Source organism: Myotis yumanensis, unplaced genomic scaffold (assembly GCF_028538775.1).
Source record: "Myotis yumanensis isolate MYYU_CA2020_CCGP unplaced genomic scaffold, mMyoYum1.0.hap1 SCAF_419, whole genome shotgun sequence".
NCBI classification, from domain to species: Eukaryota; Metazoa; Chordata; class Mammalia; order Chiroptera; family Vespertilionidae; genus Myotis; species Myotis yumanensis.
The window spans coordinates 1-11773 of NW_027224170.1; the positions used below are offsets into that span (position 1 = coordinate 1).

The window sequence follows — 11773 nt, forward strand, 5'->3', positions numbered from 1 at the left end:
GAATGTCACTAATGTGTCATTCCCCATAACCTCCTTAGTGAGTCATGGAGAGTAATGTAGAATGTCTGCTTTTAGTTTTCCTTATATTTGGAAAACAAAATGATTTAAAAATCAGCAGTATTTTAAACAGAGTCATAACAATAATATCCATCTTCTCTTCATTTAGTTCCCTACCCATTTTGTTGTTTATCCTGGTTATTTGCTAGTATTTTCATGAATTCAGTTATTCCTTAGAGTTCTATACTTCTTCATTCAGTTCAAAGATGTGACCTGCATAGAAACCTGTTACTTACAGTTAAGTCAAGCCCTGACTGGTTTGGGTCAGTGGGTGGAGCCTATGCCTGAGGACTCAAGGGTCCCAGGTTCAATTCAGGTCAAAGGCATGTACCTTGGTTGCAGGAACATCCCCAGTAGGGAGTGTGCAGGAGGCAGCTGATCGATGTTTCTCTCTCATCAATGTTTCTAACGCTCCATCCCCCTCTCTTCCTCTCTGTAAAAAATCAATAAAATATATTAAAAAAATAAAAAATAGAGTAAGGCAAGAGTCCTTTTCATTAATTTATCTAAAGATGTAACATATTTGAAAATGCAGTAAAGTAAAACAATATCTATGAATGACAAAACCAAGTGGAATGGTTGTAGTTTTGATTGCAATGCAATTGATTAGAAAAAACTGCTTTCTTTGGTAAACTATAACATTTCAAGGCAATAACTTTTGGAGAATAATTACTGTAAAATTACAGAAAATGATAGGAAATAATATATATGTATATGTATATAGTTGGATTCAATACACACTTTCAATATAAAAAGAACAAATAATATGTAAGATTTTCAAACATTGTCCATGGCTTCTTGTATTGAGAATTGGTTATAATTCATAAACTTCCAATGTTTGTGCCACAAATACCCGGAGTCGAACTGCAAGACACCCTCACAGGGAACCATCCTCTTGTCTGGCCCGGTGTCGCTGACACCAAGACCACTGTCACACCAGAGAATTTCCTATTTGTAATTTCCTTTGAATCTTTGTACGTTCCTTCCTAGGGCAGGTTGAAATCTTCAGAACATCCATTTCAATAAAAATAGATGGACACAAATAGCACAGTTATTTTTATGTTTTAATGTGGTAAAGCTTCTCAGGAAATTTCAAGCATATTAAGTAGTCCTAAATTAGTTAAAAACGTTTCTCTAATAAGCAGAGAAAATAAATCCTTGAGGTATTCCAGGGCCCATTGGAATTGACTCAAAGTCACCTCCTGTTTAAAAAGTCTCTTACAATGGAATCTTTGGGGAGGTTGCAAATATACTTGTGCAAAAGATTATACCATGCACTTTTGGTAAATCTAAGTAAAGCAAACACAGACTTAGGGTAATAACTCTAAAAGTTATTAATAATCCTTGCAAACAGTTGTAATATTAAATATTTTGTCCAGACTACAGAATTCGCCTTAATTTACATAAGCATTTAATCTTTGCAGGCCAATAAAAGAGTATATCCTAGTAATGTCATATGGAGGCTGACAATTCACCACACATAACACATAGATGAACACATGTCACACAAAGACTATACATATAATTTAAATTACTGTTTTAGACAGAGAAATACAAGATTATTTTTATATAAAATTTTCACAAAATTTTATAGCCTACACCCCCTTTTACAAACCTTTCCTCAACTTTCACAAACCTTCTTACACATTCAGAAATAACTATCCTTAGAGAAACTTACATTTGCCCTTTTCCTTCAAATAAGATTCTCCATACCTCAAGCCTTCTATTGTCACACCTATATAATTTCTTCCAACTTAACTGGAACTGTTAACTCTTAGGAGCCTTTTTTTTTTTTTAATTAAATCTTTATTGTTCAGATTATTACATTTGTTCCTCTTTTTTCCCCCCATAACTCCCCTCCTTCCAGCTCCCACCCTACCCTCCACCCTCACTCCCCACCCACTGTGTTCATCCATAGGTGCATGATTTTTGTCCAGTCACTTCCCGCATCTCCCACACCCCTTTTCCCCCCAAGAATAGTCAGTCTATTCCCTTTCTATGTCCCTGATTCTATTATAATCACCAGTTCATTCTGTACATCAGGTTATTTATTCACTTGATTCTTAGATTCATTTGTTGATAGATGCATGTTTGTTGTTCATAATTTGTATCTTTACCTTTTTCTTCTTCTTCCTCTTCTTAAAGGATACCTTTCAGCATTTCATATAATACTGGTTTGGCGGTGATGAACTCCTTTAGCTTTTCCTTATCTGTGAAGCTCTTTATCTGACCTTCAATTCTGAATGATAGCTTTGCTGGATAAAGTAATCTTGGTTGTAGGTTCTTGGTATTCAGCACTTTGAATATTTCTTGCCATTCCCTTCTGGCCTGCAAAGTTTCTGTTGAGAAATCAGCTGACAGTCGTATGGGTATTCCCTTGTAGGTAATTGAGCCTCTTTCTCTTGCTGCTTTTAAGATTTTCTCTTTGTCTTTTGCTCTTGGCATTTTAATGATGATGTGTCTTGGTGTGGTCCTCTTTGGATTCCTTTTGTTTGGGGTTCTCTGCGCTTCTTGGACCTGTAAGTCCATTTCTTTCTCCAGATGGGGAAAGTTTTCTGCCATTATTTCTTGAAATAGGTTTTCAATATCTTGCTGTCTCTCATCTTCTGGCACTCCAATAATTCTGATATTAGACCGCTTAAAGCTGTCCCAGAGGCTCCTTACACTATCTTCACACTTTAGGATTCTTTTTTCATTTTGCTTTTCCAATTGGGTGTTTTTTGTCGAATCTTTTGTTTGATTATTGTGCTCCTCTGGTCTGCTATTGGGTATAATATTCTTTATTTCAGTCCGTGTATGCTTACTTTCTAATTTCTTTATCGTAGCATCGAGGGTCTCATTAGTTTTCGTGAGGTTCTGCACAAATTTATGGCAAGCCCTCAAAATTGCGATTCTTAGCTCCATATCCTCCATTTCTGTCATGCCCCTTTGTCTCCGCATCTTTTATGCTTTCTTGGTGCACCCCCCTGTGGTCTCTGTGCGCAGTCTTGTTCTAGCCAAGCCTTAATTGTTGTAGTTAACACTAGAGGGGTTTGACCACCAGGCCGACTGGCTATAGGAATCAGCTGTATGGAAAACGTCTGCCTTCTGGGGAGGCGCTAATCCAGCCTTTGCCTGAGGCGATCGGCAAATGGCTGTGCGCAGGGTTTGGGCGGGGCGGGATTGACAGGGCGGGCGGAGGGAGCAGTTATGGCCACGCTCAGTCCCGTTCCCAGAGGCTCTGCTTCTCAGAACCCCGGCAGCCGCTGCAAACCTCGGAGAGAAGGCTGCCCTCAGGTTCCAACTGATGCCGGATAATCCCGCTTCTCCCGTTTGAGTCTGGGTCCCTAGAGACTCGCCCGGATCTGGAGCCCAGAGTCTGAGACTCACTCCCGACAGAAAACGACAACCGCGCCCTCAGCCACCAGCCCGCTTTGCGCGCGCACCTCGGTACCTTTGTATTTTCCACACTGCGCCGCCTCTGAGCCTCGATTTGCTGTTCTCTTTCCTTCTAGTTGTAGAGTCTCTCTTCAGCCAGCCTTCCTGTGGTTCTGGGTGATGTCCGTTCAGTCTCTTAGTTGTATTTTTGAAATGGTTGTTTGCGGCAGCGGTCTCCGGCGTTTACCTACGCCGCCATCTTGGTCTCCTCTCCTAGGAGCCTTAATTTCCAATGATAAGCACACAAGTGAACAACCAGCATTCCTTAGACTGATGATGATGAACATATTTTAATTACACTCTTACATTCAAAAAACACACCTTCAACAAAGCACAAAACATTAAGTCAACAGCTCCAAATCCATTTTACAGACCGCCTGTAATAAAAAACCCAAAAGCAGGTGAACTTAAGACTTGTCTAGAATCAATATGTCAGTATTTCATTTTGTTTCAAAATATGTAGATATTTAATAACTTTCATTAAAACTTACTATGTTAGAAAGAAATAGTTGAAATAAGCTAAAGTGATTTGTGTGGATGTGTAAGGTATTATTTTTCTATTGGGATAAGACATATCTTCCAGAGATTTGTATTTTAAAAATGGCCAAGAGGAGAGGTCTTGGTGAACTCAGGTATTTACACTTCAAAGGTTCTGGGACTTTGGTTGCATGAAGCCAATTATCTATAAGCCTTTGGGGAAGGTAAAAGGACTTGGTGGCCTTTGAATTGCTTCTGGGGGCAAACATCTGGTCCTGTGAAGACTTCATTCGTAAAAAAGGATAGTCATTTGCAATACCTCAGGGACTGGGTTGCCACCCAAATGTTGGCACGGGACTGACAAATTCATTCGCCCATTTTCGGATTGTAACTTTCTATTAGGGAACATTTTTCTAGTTTCCAGAAAGCACACAACTCTGAGAGGTATAAAGGCTTTCAGAAATATGAATCCTCCGTCTGTCTCCCTTGGGAATGGCAATGCAGGTCCCAGCTGCAAGATAGTCTTCAAGTTAATGGTGCCAAACCTCTCCATTACCCACTTTATATTGCGACCAGGTAGGTGGTGTGACAAAAGAAGACTGGATTCTTTCTTGAGGCACTCAGGGTCCAGTTTCTCCCATTTGGTGAATATGTACCCCAAAAGAGAACTCTCAAGTCACTGTGGGCTGGTTTTCCATCTTTAGACAGACATATGAGCAAGCCTAGTGTCAGAGGCATGTCTGCATATCTCTGGGCAGTTTAGGGCCATTCTGAGTAGGGTGGGTACCCTGTTAAGCCATCTCTCAGGCTCTCATGGAAGATAATGATGAAGAAGAGGTGATTAGCAAACATTTGCTCAGTCTCAAGGTTAGTTTCCTCCTGGAAGGTCCCTTAAAAATCATTACTTTCCCTTTTGGTTCAGTATCTGGTTCATTTATTCTAAGTATATATGTTGCTATTCTGGAAAAAGCATATGTCAGCATCACTGATTTCATTAATAAGAAAAAAAAACCTCACTCACTTAACAGGTGAATTGGGGAAGATTTGATAAGCAAACCATATATATTCCCATAACATTCCCTAGTTGGAAGGAAACAGGTTTTGATTAAAAAACAGACATTTGTAGGGAAGCTTTATTCTGATGGTGAAACAAATAATTGGTTGTGGTTAAGAACAAATAAAGTAGCCTCAGTATATACAGGGTACTTAGTGGCTGCTCCCTCTTCCCCTTTTTTAAAAAATAGATTTGTATTGATTTCTGAGAGGAAGGGAGAAGGAGAGTCAGAAACATCAATGATGAGAGAAAATCATCAATTGGCTGCCTCCTGCATGACCCCTAATGGGGATAGAGCCCGCAACCTGGGCATGTGCTCTTGACCAGAATCAAACCTGGGACCCTTCAGTCTGCAGGTGATGCTCTATCCGCTGAGCCAAACTGGCTAGGGCAGTGGCTTCCCTTTTAATGATAATTTAAAATTCTCCCAAAGTATCAGTGAGAAGGAAAAACACGCTTGGAGCAGCCCTCTGCTTGTTTTTGTTGGTTTCCTTTTTTTAAATCCTATTTCAGTTTCCTATATCCCTAAAATGTGGAGGCTTCTCTATAGGAGTTTTCTATAAACCTTATTTAGTAATTCTCTTGCTTTTGCTCCCAGAAACCAGGAGTATATTAATTGCAATAGTTTAAAATAGCCAGGATTACATGTTCTATCAGTTAATTTTCTCTGTGAACCAATCAGGGCCATTGAGAAAATGGAGAATGTTTGCTGATTCCTCTCTGGCTGAGAGCAGCTTTTCTCCAAAGGGACTTGCCAGAATTCCTATTCTCATTTTCCCTTCAGTCAGTAGGGAGGGGGAGTGGAGGAGACAGAAGGGGAAGGAAGAAGGGAAGGGAAGGAACACATCTGGACAAGGAAGCTCAAAGAGCAAAAGATAGAGTGGACGTGCTATAGAAGGGGGAGGATGGGGTGTTAGCATGTATTAGCTTCAGGAGAGTTTGAAGATAATCTCTGAAGTATCTTGTTCATTTATTTTTTAAAGAGAATTTATCTGTGCTTCTCCTTAGAAGTTTCCAATTTCCAAATCAAGATATGCGTCCTATTCACTCAATCCGTTTAATTTTCAGGCCGGCATTTTTCTAGTTTTTTGTTTGTTTTGTTTTGCCGGCACAAAATTAATTTAGGCACCCAAAGACAACTGTATATTGGCCATTTTTTAGTTGATATTTTCTAGTTAAATCTTCCTACATTTATATTTCTGTAAAGCACTTGCAAGTCAAGGCTTCCTATCAGGAATATTAATGAGGGCTGGAGTCTGGGAGTTCCCAGCCATGAAGGCACAACTTCCCATGTTAATTATAGGTGTGCTTGTTGTTGTTTTTATTGTTGCTTGGTATCTGCAGAGTCTCCGCACATTTTCTAGGAGTGTTATGTAGTGGGTTAAAGTTTGTTGCTTTATGGGTTGAGCTGTAAGATGCTCACTCCCCTGGAGTCTCATTCAACCTTCTTATGTGCCTCAGTTTCTCTCCTTGCTGACAACAACAACCAGAAGGGCTACCAGCACAGCTGGACTGCACCTGATTAGTGCTCCCCCTTGAAGAGCCAATTAGTTTAATTGCAGTTGTGTGGGAATTTCCATATGGGGCTCCTGAATGTCATGAGGAATGACATCTGACAAACCCGCAAAGATCATCTAAGAACATCTGAGATTCTTGCAGGAAGGAGGATTTCCCCTTCATCTTTTAAGCTGAACAAGTTCAGCCCTCACTTGTACAGCTAAGGTGTTTACCCAGACTCTCAAAAGGCAAATCCTATAGAAAAGCCAGGGATAAAAACCAGTCCCATTTTCCCTCCTGTCTCTCCTTAGCCTGGAATCTATCAACTGGTAACCTTTGTTCCACCAAGAGTATTACAAAATATGGCTCACATGAAGTCAGCAGCACAAGCAAGGGAAGGTCCTGAGTCCAAGAGACAACTCTCACAAGTTCACCCGACAGGCAGGGAACTGGTGCATCAATGGACCCTTTGCTGGATGCCAGCACCAGGTGTAGGTCTGCAGGGTGGTGCTGGGTGAGATTTTCTGGGATCCTGCTGTGTTGTGCCAAGTAAATGTCAATGTAAGAAGCATTCAAAACAGTGAACAATTGTTGAGATTTTATCTGAGCCAAACGGTCATTTGCCTTGAATCAAAATCTCAATGGATTGAAATAATGCAATGGAGAATGGCAGTTTTCACCTTATTTTAGATATTACAATCAGAAGTGGAGACGTATGTGGTTGCATGAAATCCATTGGTGATAGATTGGATTAAAAGAACAATGACAGACACATACTTCTTTCCCATAGGGGGATATAGGATAGAACAGCCAACAATGAACTCAATAACAATGAGGGGGTTTGTGGTCTCCACAGAGCACAGAGTGTCCAAAAAAAGGAAAATTCCTTTGACATTCCAAAGCTATGTTCTTGTAGATTCCAAAGGACAGTAGAAAGTCTCCGTTAAGGTAAAGAATGACCTTTTTTAGAGAAGATTCCTGCCTAGGTTCCAGTGACCCACCATAAACAGCTTTTAGTTAAAAAGTTTTACCTTCAGAACATCCTTTGTGATAACTTTCGGTCTCTGAGTTTAAAAGACCACCACCCAGGCCTTCCCTGACCTAATCACAGGTTAGCGAGTGGCCACTTTTTGTGTGGCCGCAATCTCCTTCGATCACTCATGCCCCACTTCTGCCACCAATCATGTCCCTCCTCTGTCCCACCACAGGAGGAAAAACCATCAACCCTGAGTAGGAAAAGGACCAGTAGGGTGCCAGGAGCTGCAGCTTCCTCACAAACTGTGGGCCTGGCCAGCACGTCCACAGTGCTCAAAACACAGGTCCCCCAGAACCTGTTTGCCACCTGGGAGTTGGACTGCTCCAGCCCCAGCTGCGTGCCCAGGTGGTGTAGTCTCACTTTAAAGAAACTAGTGATCGTCAAGAAGCTGGCCAAGGACCTCAACTCCGTGGTAATTTCCGTGAAGATGCGGGACTCCAAGGGCATCCTGAGGTCCCAAGAGATTGTGCTGCCCCGCGGTAGACCAGTGCAGACCAACCTGGCGCTGACCTTCTCCCTGCAGTACAGCCACTTCCTCAAGGGAGAAGGGAACAAGCTACTGATCATGCTGGAGCAGAGGAAGTGCTCTAAGAACAGAAATGTCCTGGGCTACGAGACACTGGCCACTGGTGCCATCCATATGGCTGATGTCATGCAGCGAAACCCCAAGTGTGGCCAGATGGTGAGCCTCTGCCGCAGCATCAAGGAACCCTCCACTACTGTGGCCGAGATCTGGATCTCCTCCCTGTGCAGTCAGCCCATCGAACACAAGGACAGTGCCATGCAGGTCAGCCCTAAGGCCAAGTCGGCAGGTAACGACGAGGGGCAGGATGAGTGCTCCTTTTTTGAGCTGCAGCCCAGCTGCAGGGGAAAGCACAGACAGGACCTGCACAAGGATGACTTGGAGAAGGGGAAGCCAAAGAAGCAGCGGCAATCAATTCGAGGGAACTTGAAACAGAAAGTCCTGGCGCTGTTTCACAGGTCCAAAGGGTCAGAGAGGGACCTTGGGTCTGACATGAGGGGGAAACGCAGGAAAAGTGGCCCATACATGGAGGAGGATGAGAGCGTCCTCAGCATCCCCAGGCCCAAGCTCAGGCCATACTTCGATGGCCTGTCAGACTCCAGTTTGCAAACAGAGATGTGGGGCAGCCCCAGTGACAGGACCCAAACAGAGCCTCTGAGTCTGCCCCACACGCCTGAGAATTCGTGGGCCCGGGGAGGCAAGCAGCCAAGTGAGAGGGACAATGAATTTGTGGCCCACAGCACACCCACCAGCAAGGTGGACAAGATCCAGATCTCCTCCCTGTCCAGGCCACCCATCGACCATGAGGACAGCGCCAGGCAAGCCAGTCCCAAGGCTGAGTCCTCGGACAACTACACTGAGTGCAAGTGTGAGAGCTTCTTCTCGCAGCTGGAGGCCAGCTACCATACCGCTGACCAGGAGGAGGATGACTTTGATGAGGGGAATCTCATATTCACAAGGAGCACCCTGACCAGGCAACAGAACTACCACCAGAAAGTCCTGTTATGGCTGCACACAGTCCAAGTGTCGGAGGAGGTCCTGGACCCTGAGAAGGACCATGGGGAGCATGTCCCAGAGGTGGAGGAGGACCTGGACCTCCTGTATGACATGCTGCAGAACCCCAGTGACAGTGGCCCAGGCACTGAGGACGATGGCAGCGTCCTCAGCACCCTCAAACCTAGGCTCAGGCCATACTTTGAAGGCCTGTTTAGCGGCCCAGACGTGAAGGACAATCACAGTGTCCTCAGCAGGCCCAATCCCAACCTCAGGCCACACATGGAAGGCCTGTCAGACTCCAGCTTGCAGATGGAGATGTGGGGCCTCCACAGCGCCAGGATCCAAAAGGAGCCTCTGAGTTTGGCCCACCTGCCTGAGAATACGAGGGCCCCGGGAGGCAAGCAGCTAAGCCACAGTGACTCCAAACTTGTGGCCTACAGCACAACCACCACTAAGATTCCAATGGCCTCCCTGTCCCGCCAGCCTATCCATGATGAGGCCACTGACATGCAGGCCAGCACCAAGGCCCAAACGTCGCATAACGACTTCGCTGGCACATCTGAGAGCTGCTTCTTTGAGCAGGCGGCCAGCTACAATGCCGTCCACAGGCATTCCCAGGAGGACAAAGGGAATCTGATAGTAAGAAGGAGGGGCATGACCAGGCAAGAGAATTACCACCAGAAAGCCGTGGCATCTACGCTCATGGCCCAAGTGTCGGAGAAGGTCGTATCCTCAGAACAGGCCCTTGTGTGGCATGTGCCCAAAGTGGAGAAGGCTCTGGACCGTCGGTGTGACATTGTGGTGAGCTCTAGTGACAGTAGCCTCGACATGGAGGAGGATATCAGTGTCCCCAGCACCCCAAAGCCCAAACTCAGGCGATACTTTGACAGCATGTCAAGTGACAGTTGCTCTGACTCAATGGTCCACAGAATTCGCTCCCCTGGGAAGCAGATGGCACAGCTGGAGGACAACCGGGATGCAGGGTCCTCCGCGCAGCATTGGTTCACCAAGAAGCTGCCATCCATAGCGCGCTTCACCAAGTCTCTAGTCATGCCCTCCAGCAGGTCCAAGAGGAAGCAGGCTGGCCGCCGGGGCTGCGACACAGCCCTGAATGAGTGGGTCAACAGACAGGACAACGAGAGCCCAGACCCACAGAGCCAGCGGCAGATCCCCAGGAAGCCCGTGTGTGACCAGCTCCACAACATCCTCATTTCCCAGGACAAGATGCCCGAGAACATCATCCTGGTCAACACCTGCGACTGGCAGGGCCAGTTACTTTCGGACATCCTGCAGGGGCACACGCTGCCCGTGGTGTGCACTTGCTCCACAGATGACATCCAGGAGGCCTTCAGCATCATCGTGTCACAGATGCAGAGATACTGCAACTGCAAATCCCAGGCCCTGACGCCTGTGAAGATGGCGGTGGCAGGGGCACAGCCCTACTTCAACGCTGTGCTGCGGGTCTTTGTGGAGCAGCTGTCCCAGCAGCCACCCCAATGGCTAGAATACATGTGCTTCCTGGTCATCCCGCTGGGTTCCCACCCCTTGGCCAGCTACCTGGGCTCCATGGATTGCCGCTACAACAACCTCTTCCAGGACCTGTACTGGCGGGACATGTTCAACAACCTGGAGTCCCAGAACACCTTGCAGGACACACAGGACGTTGTGTTGAGAATCTCTGAGTACGTTGCGGGGGCCAACTGTGTCTACCTGCTGCCCATCGCAGAGGCCATGCTCATGTCGAAGCAGCAGCACCCCAATGAGAAGTCCTCACAGAAGCTCATCCCCTTTGTGGGGGCAGTGAAGGTTGGAAGAGTGGAACCATCTTCAGCCATGTTAGGAGACTCAGATGATGTGGTCCCCTCATGCTCCAGTGAGCTTCTGTCCCCTACTGGGAAGGCCTCACCCAACACACTCTCCCCCCCGTCAATGAGTGGGGGCCTGCCCTCCACCAGCCAGAGTGTCCATGCAGAGATGATGGAGCTGCAGGTGGATTACTGGACAGCAGCCCAGCCAATAGATACAAAGAGAGTAGCAGAGAAGAAACACCTACCTACCAGCAAAAACACACTCAAGTGCTTCTTCCAGTCTGTCCAGGTCAGCAGGCTGCCCCGCAGTGGTGAGGGCACAGCAACACCTGCCATGGCCATGAAAGTGGTCACCAAGGAGAGGAAAAAGAAGGCGCCCATGAAAACCAAGGACGAGGATGTGGAGTGCAAAAGCCAGTGCATCCAGGGCATTGGTCGCCTGGTTTGCAAGGCCAAGCACCAGCAGAGTATGCTGCCGGTCGTCATCGATGGCGTGGAGTGGAATGACGTGGCGTTTTTCCAGTTGGCAGCCCAGTGGTCCTCCCACGTCAAGCACTTCCCCATCTGCATCTTCGCACACAACAATCCCACCTTCTAGTCCTGCCCCTCCCCCTGCCCTTCACGCTGCCTTGGCCAAGCCCAGAAGGACCCAGCCGCTTTTCTGTGAACAGTTCCGTTTACTATAGACACAGACCCTGGCAACCCATAAAGAAACCATTTTGAGTTCCAATGTGCTCACAGCCTGGAACCGAAGGGGGTTGCCCCTCACTCGGAGCTCCTCAATGATCTGTTCAGTAACCAGAACGCTCTGGCGGGTGGGAGTCAGGAGGGCAGTGTTGAGCTGGAGCATCATGGAAGATATGTTTTGGCCTCAGGATGCCCAACATTCTCAGTGAGAAGGGTTCTGG

General features: G+C 46.1%; 1 protein-coding gene across 1 annotated transcript; it reads left to right on the plus strand.

Moving 5' to 3' along the window:
* Positions 1-7710: 7710 nt before the first annotated feature.
* Positions 7711-11463, plus strand: LOC139001337 (phosphofurin acidic cluster sorting protein 2-like; the record flags this gene model as incomplete). The annotated part of the gene is made up of 4 exons (XM_070403019.1): positions 7711-8510; positions 9024-9262; positions 9344-9463; positions 9953-11463. Coding segments are annotated over 4 exons (2670 nt in total), but the record flags the coding sequence as incomplete, so codon positions are not given.
* Positions 11464-11773: the final 310 nt, after the last annotated feature.